We start from the raw sequence: 16058 nt of genomic DNA, 5'->3' as shown, positions 1-16058 counted from the left end.
TCATCAAATGGAAACTTTGCATTTTTGTGACAACTACAGAAAATAAAAAAGGAGGTTTCATTGTTAACAAAATATATATTATTCAAAAATAATCATAAGAACTGTCCTACAGGAATTGTCATAAAATATTTATGTCCACAAATTAAAGTCCCAATTGATGGAAGTCGTCTAATGTAACATCATACACTGCCTTAACTTTCTTTCCCCTGCTAGTCACTTGTCTGATAATTACTTCTGCAGCAGTTTATCTGTCAATATTAACTGCAAGTTATTAAAAAAATTAATAAAGTGAGATTTTTGGTATGGTTTAAGTTCTTATAATTCATGTGTGTGCACTCGACACTCTGGACTTTGCACTATGCACCACTATGTCCTCTTGTCTCAGCTACATCTGCTTATTCACTGATTCGAGTGCTAGGCAGGAAGGGCTGTACACACCACAGCTACTGGTGGTCCCTCCTACTGCAAAATGAGTAACTTTAATATTTTTTAAATACTTGCAGTTCACATTAGCAGCTAAAATTTTGACATTGCATTTCTTTTGGTGTATTCTACCTGTGTGAAAAAATTCTGGGTAAATTTTGAATGTCAGATTGGACTGCTCTCCAGTAAATGCATAAAAGTCGTAAATAATCTCAGTATTCCATCGGAAATTAGTAAGTTCAGAATTCTGCCATCAACTGTATCCCATTCAACTTGACAGTATTTCAATATCATAGCACAGAGCATTGGAGAGCTAGGGGGCAACTCTGGATGAGTCTTTAAATTGGGCAGAGAATACTATTGCCATATGCTGGTTCAAAAATGGCTCTGAGCACTATGGGACTTAACATCTTAGGTCATTAGTCCCCTAGAACTTAGAACTAGTTAAACCTAACTAACCTAAGGACATCACACACATCCATGCCTGAGGCAGGATTCGAACCTGCCATATGCTGGAAGGCATTCATTTCCCTCTATGCCTTCAAAACGTTTTGGAACATATTTCCACAGGATGTGATTTGCAAACTTGTACAATCACTCATCCTACTAAACTTACAGTATGTGAAGTAATTCAACATGGCACAAACAGCGAAAAAACAACACAGTTAGAGCTAAATAGGAATTCTTGTGTGCAGTACATCTGCAACATTCATCAGTATGACTACTTCAAAGTTTAGGCTGGTTGTGGCCAGACAAGTTAGGGAGTACCACATGTGATGTCTAGTGCACCGAAGCATCCCAGTACCTCACTTCACAGATTAAACACCTTTCACGCTATCACAAGGTCTTATTTATTTAATATCATAGTTGCACCCATTCAAAATGCAGAAACATTTCCCTCACTGTCTCTGCCTATGGAACAAGCTTCCCTGCATTCTTCACACAGTTCAATGTCCTGCTACCTTTTAAGAAAAAGCTGAAGCACTTTTTTCTGTCATCCTCATAGGGCTTCCAGAAAACTGAAGTACATCATCACGAATTTTCACCCTGCCAATAATAAAACCAATTATCCTACCGTCTCCCAGTTATGCTTTCGTATATTTTCCTTTCTGTATGAGTCATGTCACTTTCTCTTCTGTAATATTTTTTAACTCTGGGAAATCACATTCCTCTTTCCCTCCTGCCTTCACCTCCTGCTCCATTCCCATTGCTGCTAGCACTCATAATTAAAAACTCACCTTACTGTAATCTCTACCTATTGTTGTGTTCATCATGTACTAGTATAAGTTGTATGCTTTTTTTATATGCATTACTATAATTCTCAATTTCTAAATGTAATCTGATATGCTTAGTGTAATGTATGTAATGTAAAACATGTAGAACATATAATTTAAAACACCCAGTTAGATGCAACAGTGGGCCTGAAGGTCCCAATACTGCCAGGTTAAATAAATAAATAAGTGCAAATAAATAAATATATACCAATAATTATCAGTGAGAAAGCATTATATTGAACAACTGACTCTTTCCATATCATAGTGAACAGAATGTACAGATGCAGATGAGGTTGCAATTATGAATAATGAACCATATCTGAACTTTCCATTTTTCAGCAGCAACAGTTGATGGCAACACAGTAATCTTAAATAAACAACACAAGTACTACAAATAAGGCATGAAAAGTCACTAAATACTTCATAAGTACTATGAAACAAACCAAAAATAAAGATATTACTTCACATTCACCCACCTTACAATAAGCTGCTATGGAAATTTGTCCTTTTTTAAGAGCTGCATCTATTATTTTCGTAACAGTGCTGTCACTTAGTGAATTGAGTTTTGAATGTTTGCTTTTTGTACTATTTGTTTGGCCTTTGAGAGAATATGAAAAGGAAATTAAGACATAAATATGAAATTAAGGTTGTATATATGTATGAAAATCAAATTATCTTATACACTTTTTAAAGGCTACTACTGGTCAGTTTCAATTTAGATTATACCTGAAATGTCCTCACTCACAGAAGTGAAGGAAGAGTCGTATGAATACTTTACATTTTGCATCTCTCTATTTTCTCCAAAAGAATTATTTTCAGAGTTGTTCAGTACATTTTTCTCTGTTTGGAATAATTCCTTTTCTTGTTTCTCAAATATAACTTCAGTGTTTGACTCCTACAAACAAACAAAGAAAGTTAATGCAGAAGTGCAACATCAAGAAAGCACGAGAAGATATGTTCAAAAGTATAATGGTAATAAGTGAGTATATATATATAAAAAAGGTAATAATAATAATAATAATAATAATAATAAGACAGCATAAATGTACACCCAGCTACATTATTTCTTGTGCGACAAGAAAGCTCATACTATGGCAAACTCGCTGAACAGCCATTAAATAATATAGAAATGTGAAAGAAAGTGACAGTACACTTCATTGATTTACAAGGGCCTATTGTCAAAATGTGCTTGTTTGAGTAAGGCAGAATGATTGGTCTCCAGATACAGGGTTTGTTCTACTGTGATATTCTGGCATGCATGTGACATGCTGCTATGACACTGATGAGTATATGGAACCATTGGACAGCAGAGGGTTATATGTGGTGACATCTGAGTACTTGGCCATGCAATGTGGCTACAGCACAGACTGATCATGATCTTGTCTGACTGGCTGTTACGTCCAGTACAATTGCATTAAGAGAGGTGGTTCGACACAATGAAGAACTGCACTGCAAGTGGAGATACCTTTGTCAACAGTTTGACAAATTCTACTGCATGTGCTATGGTAGTATGCATGCCATTGTATTGGTATCCATTATCCACAACTACAAATGTCTCCAGAGAGCTGACTAGCAAAATGTAAGATTCTGAAGCAAGTTCCACTTCACTCCATAGTACAGTGATTGATTCATATGTCTCGGGCAATATTGTGGTAGTGAGAATCTAACAGCAAATACTGCTGAGCAAATACCAGATAAATGAAATGTGCAATGAATATATTGCATATTACACATGACCTTGACTCCTATGTCTTGTGGGCAATCTGTAGACTGACCACTACATCAGGGACATTTTAGAACCTTATCTGTTGCCCATCCAACAAGTAATTTCAGATGCCATCTTCCAGCCAAATGTGCCACGGAATGCACAAGTCTCTTTTGGTAATATGGCATTGTTGACTGGGAGTCCTAGAGGGCTAGTTCAGCAGCCTGTTTGAAAATGTTTTCTTTCTTCATATATAACTGAACATTTTTTTGTGAACTGTAATTTGTGTTTCAAGCATATAATTCTAGTGTAAGTGACTGATGAGTCTGTTCCGAGTTTAGTGTCACGCTGATGAAAAGAAAAGGAGAGAGTAAAATCCACTGGCGGCAAATAGCCAATTCGTCACAAATAGCACTTGGAACGCTGATGAACATAATGTTCTCATCAGTTGGACAGATTACCACCAACAATGCCACATCACATCACTCCAAGGCACACCGAGGAGTAGTTCGGATTTTACGTGAGGCATTGATCTGAAGTGTACGCCATCACTTCTGCTGCCCTTGCTGGCCACATACTGGCAACGAAAATTTCTTCTAACCACTGGAATTCAAACTGGCTACCTCTGAGTTGATCATCATTGCACAAGTTTGAATTAGAACTTGTGGCTATGTGGGGACTTCACATAATGATGAATTCCCAAAAACAGACATGAAATTATGATGTGCTTCTCTGTATTATAGAATTAGTTTCATTCACATGTATTCTCCATTGTATTGCAATGTTCACTAACATTAATGCATGAACAGTTATGACCGATACCTGTGCATACAGCTAATCACTTAAGAATGTGGCAGCAGTTTTGAGATTTTTTTGCCTTTAAATACTGTATTACAGAATGGATTTCACATTTGGCAACATTTTCATTTGCTGCTATTATTCTGGATGACTACTGGAGGTGAACAAGAAGTTATGTTGCTTTCTCACTATTGTTGCTCTAAGCACACTAGCCAGCTGCACAAGACAGTAGTGTGACTGATCTATCCTCCTCCACAATTTTCCACCAATTACTGTCTTAGGCAATACATATCCCTGCTGCTCTTCTTGTATGTTTTCACTGTTATCTACGTACCTTCCATTATGTCATTGTCTCTGTCTTACCTTTTGATAACCAAAATAGAATTTCTTTGGTTCTTCTATCACACATTTGACTGGATGTACATCTATCCCACTTCCATTTCATTTTAGTAATGGAGTAGGTTAGTTCTCAGCCGCTAGATGAAGTGCTGAATAGCTGTTCTCTCTGTACCCCATGTGGTTGCGAGGGTCTTCTGACAAGCAAGCATTTCCACTCACTTTCTACATGCTTGTCTGCTGTTCAGAGCCTCCTTTATTTTGGGAGTAGTGACTTAGCCTCTTTTACAAACTAGAATGATGATGCTATATGATAAATTGTAGCCTGACTGAAGACAGATAAATGAACTAACACACAATGATCAATGTCTCCAACATGTTGTGGGTTCTAATTTACATTAATTTTGCCCCAATACACTTTTGTAAATACCTGTTTAGGTCTTATGTAACAATTTTACTGGTGCTTAATTTATAGCTGGAATGGTGTCTGGTTTACACAGTGTATCTTTAGGAAACTGTCACTTGCTTGGGTCTTACACTGTGTATATTAGGCTTTACTGTGTGGTTATATTCGGTTACATCAAAATTAAGCTTGGGTACCTCCTACACTTGGAAAAGAAATGTCTTTTATGAAAGTATTTACAGTGTGGTTATATTGGGTTACATCAAAATTAAGCCTGGGTACCTCCTACACTTGGAAAAGAAACGTCTTTTATGGAAGTATCAGTGCCTTTTGCTCGAAACCACTAATGCTATTGCAAGAAACATCTAGTGGTACAATGAGGCACATCTACAAATGTAGTGTCTTGTAGCAATAGTCATTGTGGAGATTGTGCTATGTCATTGTAGGAGACTTGTGTGCTCTTTTATTTTTTTGTGATCATAGTGAGGTCACTGACAGTGAAAGTATGTATATCTTAAGTTACAATATTATGAAAAGGGTAGTTGCTGCTCACCATATAGTGGAGATGTAGAGTAGTAGACACAACAAAAAAGACTGTCAGAAAGTGAGCATTTGGCCCATAAGGCCTTCATCAAAAACAGACAACACACACACGCACACACGCACGCACGCACACACGCACACACACACACAACCACAGTTTCTGACAGCTGAAGCCAGGCTTGGTATTTTATCAAGCAATTTTCTTTACATATCCATAACACTTTAGCCTTGGTGATACTGTTTATTTACAGAATAAAGCTGAAATTAAAAGTAGAGCCAAAGAAATTAAAAGTGGTGCCAAATATAAGGGCCCAAGGCATTAGCTGAATGAGGTGGTATCAGTATTTACCATATGTGAAGGTATACACACATCAGGTGATATTCTCAGCAGGTGGCTTTAAGTGAATTTAAACCAGAGTTATGAGAATGAGAAGGTAAATATAGAAAGCTTAAGATTAGTACTAATTACATTTTATTGATGACTAAACACTTCTGGTTTTCAGTGAGTGGTCTCCTTATTTCAACATAAATTACAGAAAAAGAAATCTCTTGGATTATCTATGTTGCTATAAAGCAAGGTTCCATTGGGAACATGCCCAGGAGTGTCTGGGACAACAAAGTTTGGCTGTGGATGACAAATCTGAGTAGCACAAAAACAAACATTCTCAGTACCGCTCATGGGGAATTTTTGTACCAAACAAGTGATTCGGATTCCTTACCTAGCGTGAACATGACTAAAGTCACAGGTACTAAGACTGCAAGCAGTGGCTGCAGGTCACTGATGTAAGGGGAGCCAATGCTGCGATCCATGTGTCACACGTCGTCACCTGATGGCAACTGTTTGCCGCTGAGCATGTGGCCCAGGCTCTTGGTATGGTTCATTCCTTGCTGTACTTTGTGGCTGTTCGTGTTGCGTCACTCCACAGCCTAGTTGACTTAGTTTGTTTACGGTCTCGTGTATTCGTCTCCCTGTGGTTCAGCCTACCCACCAGAGCAAGTAACAGTAAACATTTTCTACCCATGCTATGCATGACAGAAAAAAAACTCTTTTTCCCCTCATCTTATTGTAGGAAATAGAAATGCTGGGCCCACACTTCATATACAAGGGAGTGACTAACAGAAAAACACTATTTCAGCATACTGTTTATCGTTATCGACCATCTGAAAGTAAAAATTAATTAATCATGCCATTTCTGAGGATAACATCAGGAAGACTATGTATTTAATTTTATTTCTTAATATAGTCTATGGTACCATCATTAATTGCATATTTCAACTGCATTACATTAAATTACCTTCTATATTGAACAAAACCTATTATGTTGGGTGAATACATGGCAAATGATTCAGAAAGCATTTGATAGAATTTATGTTTGAACTGATTGCAATGAAACATTACCAGTTTGTGGAATGATTGAGAGTGGAGTAAATCTTAGTAATGATCTGTAAGTTGCAGTGATTTTTTCACATATAAAGAATTTTGTGCCTAGGGAACAAGAGAGAATCAATCTGAAAGTATTTGCACAATAAGGACTGGAGACACAAGGAAATCATTGACTGTGGGTGCTGAGAATGGGGATAGCTGCTAGTTTAAGTGACTCTCTCTTACTCAGAGAATTCAGAAGGTAGCTGTGTAAGAAGAGCATGCCGACACTGTCATAAAGTAGGTCACAAGATGTTTAGCAAGAATGGAGGCAACAGAAGACATACCGCCATGAAGAAGGAGATGAATAGTTGTCGACCTTTGGTGGGTCAGCAAACTAAAGGGCTTGACGCACAACTGGTATGAAGTGACATACTTTCCCAAAGAGGAGATGTAGCTCTTGCAGCATTACTTCTTACTGTTTATAATTAGGTAGCGAGCCTATGAAAGAAGTTGCTCAAAAGTGACCAGGATGGTCTGCGAAGGATGTCACTTGAGATGCTGCAGGACTCTTTGATGGTCTTGAAGAGCTGTTGCAATGTCTTTGATGTACCTCTGTACCAGCTACTGGTAGAGGATACTCTGGAGAAAGGAGGACAGAACTTCCAGTAGTGCAGGTGGTCACAACAGAGACATCTTCCACAACCTCGTTGATACAATCTGACAGAGAGGGGATGAAGATGATGGCAGAATTATATAACTGGCACTTTGAAGAGACTAGTATGGCAACCGGTTCACTAGATAGTGACAAGGAAATGAAAGGTTTATCAGAAAGTCACCAATGTGATGAAGATCATAGTATAGAGGCAACTGCAGCACAGACAAAAGATTGGGGGAAGAGATCATAAGGTCGACAGCTGGAAAGGTGTCATGGGTGATCCTAAAGTTTATTGGAGTACGGTAATTGAGAATATACAGATCAAGATAAGAACAAAGTTAGTAAACAAGAAACTTCACACAATATGATGAAACAACATAGTTTTCCCCAAAGGAAATGTGTGCACATTGAAATTCCAAAGTAGGGGAATGAGGAGACAGGTGGGAAGTGGAGAGTTGTCCGATTAAGGTAGCCATCTCAAGCTATATAAGCACCTTGTACAGGAGTAAGTAGACATTGTGAATGGTAATTGCTACAATTGTTCACACTCACACTGCAACCACTTCCAGTGTAGAATGGCATGGAATCCACTCATTGATGATACCTGTGCAAATCAATGTATAGACCCATTCAGATGTACCCTCAGGGCTCGTACGGTTCTGACAGGAGGCACATTAACATTGAAGAATTGGAGAACGGTCATCAGTGAACTGTGTTTTTTGATGAACAACACATTTAACAGAACAGGAGGATGTTAGTAGCTGCAGTTTTAGCAAGTGGAGGTAGTGTCAACTGCAGTTTCATTGAATTCTCACATTAAGGACACCCTACTGCCATTGATGACAGTGGGACAAGATCGAAGAGTGCAGGTGCTGAGTTAGATGATGTGGAAAGATCTGGTACCTTCAGTATCATCGGAGTAGCCCTCTCCTGAGATTTATTCTTTTTTCCCCCTCTTGATGACCTTAGATAGTCAGGTCTGCTGTGAGGACTTAATCTCCTGTGAAGATAGGAACAGGGAGACTCAAGCAGCCCTAGGACCTGCAGTCTGCGGCTCCTTCAGTCACTGGCTTGTGTTGACTCGCTAGTCTGAATATTTCCTGAAAGAAGGTTCCCTAAAAAGAGCTCTTTCACTGGAGGAGGACATTGCTTTTTAGTTCTCAGGCGAGTTGTAGGGAATCAAAGTCCCTAAAAATGTTGCTGAAGGAACAAAATGAGTAGGATGGGAGTGGGGGCTATCTCCTGCTCTATTGGCTAATTTACTTGCTTGACTAGCTGAGGTCGATGTCAAGGGAATGGGTGGAATAAATATTGGAGGTACTGCCAATGACTGGACAAAGGTAGGCACAGAATTTGACACCACTGGGATGGGATGTAAGCAGTGATACTCTTTCTGGGATTCAAGACAGGACAGGAAATTGGAGACTGAAAGTTTCTGAATTTTAGGTTCCTTAATTAAGGTTGTGGAGATTGGGGGGAATGATAATCTCTGACACACACACCCTGCTGGTGGCTTTATGAAGCAGCAGACGAGTCTTAACAAACTGGATTGTTTCTACAATGGGAAGATATGCGCAGAAGCACTGGTATTAAAGCACCACATATAGGTGGGAAATACACTAAACAACAACAACGGTGCACCGCAAAGATATTATGCTAATTGGCCACAAATTGATATTCAAATGGGTATCAACAGGAAAATAAAAATTGTAAGCTTTTGTGGTGAATGGATGAATGTGTGATACTGTAGCACAATTTATTATCCACACAGCTGGCAAAGATAGTAAATGGGATGTGTTGACATCAGGGTATAAAGTCTTTGTGAATTTCATTCCGTGTACTCAGCTGGACAATTACAATGCCTCGCAAACAGGTGCGTGAAAAATATATGCAGATTTGTGAGAGGCTGTATAGTTGGGCTCAAAGAAGCCAGTTGTTGTAACTGGCGAGTCACTCGATATTTGAATAGAAGTGCTGCCAATATTTGACGAGCTGGCAGCTCTATGAGTGAACCATGACCAAACACAATGTCAAGACAGAAGTAGTCAACATAGAGGCAACAAAACATGATGACTGAGCAATCTCTGTGGTTGCCATCTCTTTCTATCCAACCTTCAACTGTTGTCATCTTATTTCTTGATTTCGTGTATACTTTAAGTATACAATTAATAACCATTTTATTGTTGCTGTTTTGTATTCTGTCTTTTTACGGTCATGCAATCCATCAAGTTGACTTTTAGGCACTTCCCTGTACACTTACGTCTATGTATTATTAAATGTTGGGTCTTGAAAGTGATGCTCCCACGTGTGTGTGTGTGTGGATCCGATGCGCACCCCAACGGTGAGGTCATCAGCGCCCTTACACTCACGAAAACAAATGAATGTGGAGATGAACTAAAAGTGTTGTACACGGGTTGTTGTTGTTGTGGTTTTCAGTCGTGAGACTGGTTTGAAGCAGCTCTTCATGCTACTCTATCCTGTGCAAGCTTCTTCATCTCCCAGTACCTACTGCAACCTACATCCTTCTGAATCTGTTTAGTGTATTCATCTCTTGGTCTCCCTCTACGATTTTTACCCTCCACGCTGCCCTCCAATACTAAATTGGTGATCCCTTGATGCCTCAGAACATGTCCTACCAATCGATCCCTTCTTCTAGTCAAGTTGTGCCACAAACTTCTCTTCTCCCCTATCTTATTCAATACCTCCTCATTAATTATGTGATCTACCCATCTAATCTTCAGCATTCTTCTGTAGCACCACATTTCAAAAGCTTCTATTCTCTTCTTGTCCAAACTAGCTCCTTTACTACTTTAAGTGTCTCATTTCCTAATCTAATACCCTCAGCATCAACAGACTTAATTCGACTACATTCCATTATCCTCGTTTTGCTTTTGTTGATGTTCATCTTATATCCTCCTTTCAAGACACTATCCATTCCGTTCAACTGCTCTTCCAAGTCCTTTGCTGTCTCTGACAGAATTACAATGTCATCGGCGAACCGCAAAGTTTTTATTTCTTCTCCATGGATTTTAATACCTACTCCAAATTTTTCTTTTGTTTCATTCACTGCTCGCTCAATATACAGATTGAATAACATCAGGGATAGGTTACAACCCTGTCTCACTCCCTTCCCAACCACTGCTTCCCTTTCATGCCCCTCAATTCTTATAACTGCCATCTGGTTTCTGTACAAATTGTAAATAGCATTTCGCTCCCTGTAATTTACCACTGCCACCTTCAGAATTTGAAACAGTATTCCAGTCAACATTGTCAAAAGCTTTCTCTAAGTCTACAAATGCTAGAAACGTAGGTTTGCCTTTCCTTAATCTAGCTTCTAAGATAAGTCGTAGGGTCAGTATTGCCTCACGTGTTCCAATATTCCTATGGAATCCAAACTGATCTTCCCCGAGGTCGGCTTCTACCAGCTTTTCCATTCGTCTGTAACGAATTCGCGACAGTATTTTGCATCCGTAACTTATTAAACTGATAGTTCGGTAATTTTCACATCTGTCAGCACCTGCTTTCTTTGGGATTGGAATTATTATATTCTTCTTGAAGTCTGAGGGTATTTCGCCTGTCTCATACATCTTGCTAACCAGATGGTAGAGTTTTGTCAGGACTGGCTCTCCCAAGGCTGTCAGTAGTTCTAATGGAATGTTGTCTACTCCTGGGGCCTTGTTTAGACTCAGGTCTTTCAGTGCCCTGTCAAACTCTTCACGCAGTATCGTATCTCCCATTTCATCTTCCTCTACATCCTCTTCATTTCCATAATATTGTCTTGGGTTTCCATCTGAGCTCTTGATATTCATACAAGTGGTTCTCTTTTCTCCAAAGGTCCTTTTAATTTTCCTGTAGGCAGTATCTATCTTACCCCTAGTGAGATAAGCCTCTACATCCTTACATTTATCCTCTAGCCGTCCCTGCTTAGCCATTTTGCACTTCCTGTCTATCTCATTTTTGAGATGTTTGTATTCCTTTTTGCCTGCTTCATTTACTGCATTTTTATATTTTCTCCTTTCATCGATTAAATTCAATATTTCTTCTGTTACCCAAGGATTTCTACTGGCCCTCGTCTTTTTACCTACTAGATCCTCTGCTGCCTTCACTACTTCATCTCTCAAAGCTACCCATTCTTCTTCTACTGTATTTCTTTCCCCCACTCCTGTCAATTGTACCCTTATGCTCTCCCTGAAACCCTGTACAACCTCTGGTTTAGTCAGTTTACCCAGGTCCCATATCCTTAAATTCCCACCTTTTTGCAGTTTCTTCAGTTTTAATCTACAGTTCATAACCAATAGATTGTGGTCAGAGTCCACATCTGCCCCTGGAAATGTCTTACAATTTAAAACCTGGTTCCTAAATCTCTGTCTTACCATCATATAATCTATCTGAAACCTGTCAGTATCTACCTGTCAGTATCTCCAGGCTTCTTCCATGTATACAACCTTCTTTTATGATTCTTGAACCAAGTGTTAGCTATGATTAAGTTGTGCTCCGTGCAAAATTCTATCAGGCGGCTTCCTCTTTCATTTCTTAGCCCCAATCCATATTCACCGACTACGTTTCCTTCTCTCCCTTTTCCTACTACCGAATTCCAGTCACCCATGACTATTAAATTTTTGTCTCCCTTCACTATCTGAATAATTTCTTTTATTTCATCATACATTCCTTCAATTTCTTCATCATCTGCAGAGCTAGTTGGAATATAAACTTGTACTACTGTAGTAGGTGTGGGCTTTGTGTCTCTCTTGACCACAATAATGCGTTCACTATGCTGTTTGTAGTAGCTTACCCGCACTCCTGTTTTTCTATTCATTATTAAACCAACTCCTGCATTACCCCTATTTGACTTTGTATTTATAACCCTGTAGTCACCTGACCAGAAGTCTTGTTCCTCCTGCCACCGAACTTCACTAATTCCCACTATATCTAACTTTAACCTCTCCATTTCCCATTTTAAATTATCTAACCTACCTGCCCGATTAAGGGATGCGACATTCCACACTCCGATCAGTAGAACACCAGATTTCTTTCTCCTGATAACGACGTCCTCCTGAGTAGTCCCCGCCCGAAGATCTGAATGGGGGACTATTTTACCTCCAGAATATTTTACCCAAGAGGACGCCATCATCATTTAACCATACAGTAAAGCTGCATGTCCTCAGGAAAAATTACATCTGTAGTTTCCCCTTGTGTTGTACAAGCATGCACTCGAAATGACTACATAGCCACTCTGTAACACATGCACTAAAATCAATTACAAGTGAAGAGAGCTAGTCAAGAAAATAAAACACAGAAGAAACAAAACACAGAAGAACTAAAAGAACAGCACTGGGAAATGTGACTGGCTGACCACTTACAAAAAACTAGGGTGAACCAGCCTCCTTTGACACATTATAAACATCTCCCTAAAACTTTGCTGAAAATGTTGGACAATTCACAAAACTTTAAAACCCTAACCACATTTGTTTGCTCATTACATACAATAGATGGCAGATCCACCGGCAACTCTGCCGCAATGTGCTGGTCAGCAAATAAAACGCAATCCAATAAATTGTGGTGCACCATGATCTGCACGCCACCAGCACCACACATTAGAGGGTCCTCTCGCTGGAGTAAGAATCCTTGTGTCATGGGCTGTGGCCTATGCGAAGATGAGTAAGAATGACCTTATCCTGCTGACATGGCTGGAAGGAAATACTCCATGGCCGAGTTGTGGGCTTGATGACACGGAGCTTGTTATCAGTCACTGTCAGTCATTCGTCTTCCCATCAAAACATGACTTTGTACCTATACAGCGAGGTGATAGCTTGCACATGGATAGCACACAAAAATACCAGAAGATCACGACATGCCTCCTTGGCTGCTTGATCCACCCTTTCATTCCCCGCAATTTCAATGTGCCTAGGTACCCGGCTGAAAGACACCACCTTCCCCAGTTGTTGTAGTTCTAGGAGGGCATCCTGGATATTCTAGGTTACTGTATATGATGGGTATAAACATTGGAGAGAGTACAGGGCACTCAGAGAATCTGATCAGACGAGAAATATAACACTGGGAGAACGTCTCATCTGCTCCAGTGCTTACAAGATCACATGTAATTCTGTATCGAAGACAGTAAATTCTGGTAGCAGTCTGACCTTGAGGACACGATCTGGGAAAACAACAGAGCAGTTTTCTTTCTCCCGATAACGACGTCCTCCTGAGTAGTCCCCACCCGGAGATCCGAATGGGGGACTATTTTACCTCCGGAATCTTTTACCCAAGAGGGCGCGATCATCATTTAACCATACAGTAAAGCTGCATGCCCTTGGGAAAAATTATGGCTGTAGTTTCCCCTTGCTTTCAGCCGTTGGCAGTACCAGCACAGCAAGGCCATTTTGGTTAGTGCTACAAGGCCAGATTAGTCAATCATCCAGACTGTTGCCCCTGCAACTACTGAAAAGGCTGCTGCCCCTCTTGAGGAACCACACGTTACTCTGGCCTCTCAACAGATACCTCTCCGTTGTGGTTGCACCTACGGGACAGCTATCTGTATCGCTGAGGCACGCAAGCCTCCCCACCAACGGCAAGGTCCATGGTTCTTGGGGGAAGAAAGCAGACTAGCACTGGAAAAAAGGGCATTCCTGGCCAACAGAAGTCCACTAATATCAAACAGAGGCCTTAATTTGAGGAAGAAATTTCTGAAAGTCTACAATTGGAGCACAGCATGGATTGTGGGAAAACCAGAACAGAAGAGAACTGAAGCATTTGAGAAGTGGTGCAGTGAAGAATGTTGACAATTAGGTGAATTGGTAAGGTAAGAAATGAGAAGGTTCTCCACAGAATGGGCAGGACAGAACAATATCACATCTGTCAAGACATCAGGGACTTTAGAGTGTAAAAACTGTATGGGAAGACAGAAATTGGTATACATTCAGAAATTAATTGAGGACGTAGGTTGCAATAGCTACTCTGAGATGAAAAGGTTGACCTAGGAGAGGTATTTATGGTGAACCCTGTCAAACCAGCCAGAACTGTCCCTTGGCAGACTCATTATTGGGAGTGGGGGAAGCCAAACTTGAGCTGCTTCGGGTTCTTGGGTGCCAGTAGGTTGATGATAGCTCTGATGTGGTTGTCCATCAGGATGAGGTCACCTTTGCTAAGTCCATGTCCCAAAAAATGCACCTCTGGCGAGAAAAAAATTGCACTTTTCCAGCTTGCAATGAATGCTATTCTCCAGGAGGCATTGCAAAACTGATTGAAGATTTCATGAATACTCCTCTCCGGTAGGAGATATTACCCAAATGTCATCGTCGCAACTTAGAAAGTCCTGAATCAACTGCTCCAAATTCCGTAGATAAATTTGTAGCACAGATAAGATTTCAGAAGAGAAGCGTAGCCCAAAGTGGATGTTGAGGACCAAGAAAGTCCTAGAGACTGCATCCTGTCGGAATGGCAGGTAGGCATCAGGTACGTTGATATGTGAAATATACTGGCACCCCAACAACTTCGCCAACTCTACTGGCTGTAGAATCGGGCACGATTCTGCAACGCATTAAGTGCTGATTGTCTGTCCAAAAACAAAGCAAAGGTACACAGTGCTGTCAGACTTTTGCATCACCACCAAAGGGGTGGCCCACTGACTTGACAGAACTGGAGACACAACTCCTTGACCCTGCTAATGCTACAATTTGGTCTCTACCTTGTCCAAGTGTGAAAAGGAATGGAGTGAGACACTAAATGCACCTCGTCAACCGTCTGGAAGCTGAAAACAGGAAAGGCATCTAGCCCAAAAATATTTTGCACCAATGGTGAATTGATCATTGAAAGTGCAAATTGCCATTCCACATTCTTATAAAATGTGGAGACAGAGAATTGTCCTCATAAAGGAAAGCACTATTTACTATAAGACATATCCTGATGCAGCAAGTGTTGCAACTCTGGGCACGCCAAGAGCCTGTACGTATCTAAATTAATAAGGCTGACCATCGCTTCCGTGGTGACTTAAAATTCGACTGGCGAACCCTCCACAAACAATATCAGCAAAATACGCTGGGGCGACCTGCGTCTTGTGGCGGGGATGACCCCACGGTCCGTCAAAAACACATGGGTGCCCATCGACTGACTCACAACTCACCGACGGTCACAAATAGTTGCCAAATGGCCTATCCAAAGGTATAACCTGCACATGGCTTCCATGTGCAGGCAATCTTGATGAACATGCAACAAATGATAGTTTAGACAGCACTGCTGGTGTGCATAATGAACCGAGGGAGAACGATGCTGAGAAGCAAAAAACTGCTGCGGGCCGGAGTTACGATGCTGGAACCGAACCAAACCCACTGAGCTAGGTGCTGGTGAACATAGGCAGCACTGTGATGCCATGTGCCAGAATCATCAATGGCGTCAACACACCGCGTTTCAGCGGTAAGCGAGGCCACCTGGGGTACCCTGTGGGGCACCGGCAGCTGTTTACCACCATGCACACTTAACTGAGCCATCTGCCAATTATCAAACAGGCCATCCCTTGCCACCACTGTCAGCTCATGTGAGTCTGCAATCTGGGCAACATC

General features: G+C 40.6%; 2 protein-coding genes across 2 annotated transcripts in view; both read right to left on the bottom strand.

The window, feature by feature from the left end:
• The window catches only part of LOC126259929 (centrosome-associated protein 350-like), a 169359-nt gene extending 166831 nt beyond the window's left edge, over positions 1-2528 (bottom strand). Inside the window, exons 1-2 of the mRNA XM_049957021.1 lie at positions 2424-2528; positions 2174-2295 (exon numbers count right to left, since the gene is read on the bottom strand). Coding sequence (XP_049812978.1) covers positions 2174-2295; positions 2424-2484 — 183 coding nt within the window. The 5' untranslated portion in view covers positions 2485-2528. The remainder of the gene's footprint in view (positions 1-2173; positions 2296-2423) is intronic.
• A 12010-nt stretch (positions 2529-14538) lies between these two features.
• Positions 14539-16058, bottom strand: part of LOC126260433 (uncharacterized) — a 195648-nt gene continuing 194128 nt past the window's right edge. The window contains exon 14 of the mRNA XM_049957762.1: positions 14539-14670. Within this exon, the coding sequence (XP_049813719.1) occupies positions 14539-14670 (132 nt within the window). The remainder of the gene's footprint in view (positions 14671-16058) is intronic.

This window comes from Schistocerca nitens, chromosome 5 (genome assembly GCF_023898315.1).
Source record: "Schistocerca nitens isolate TAMUIC-IGC-003100 chromosome 5, iqSchNite1.1, whole genome shotgun sequence".
Classification (NCBI taxonomy): Eukaryota; Metazoa; Arthropoda; class Insecta; order Orthoptera; family Acrididae; genus Schistocerca; species Schistocerca nitens.
Note: the sequence above shows the minus strand (reverse complement) of the source record. Positions and strands in the feature narration are given on the sequence as shown.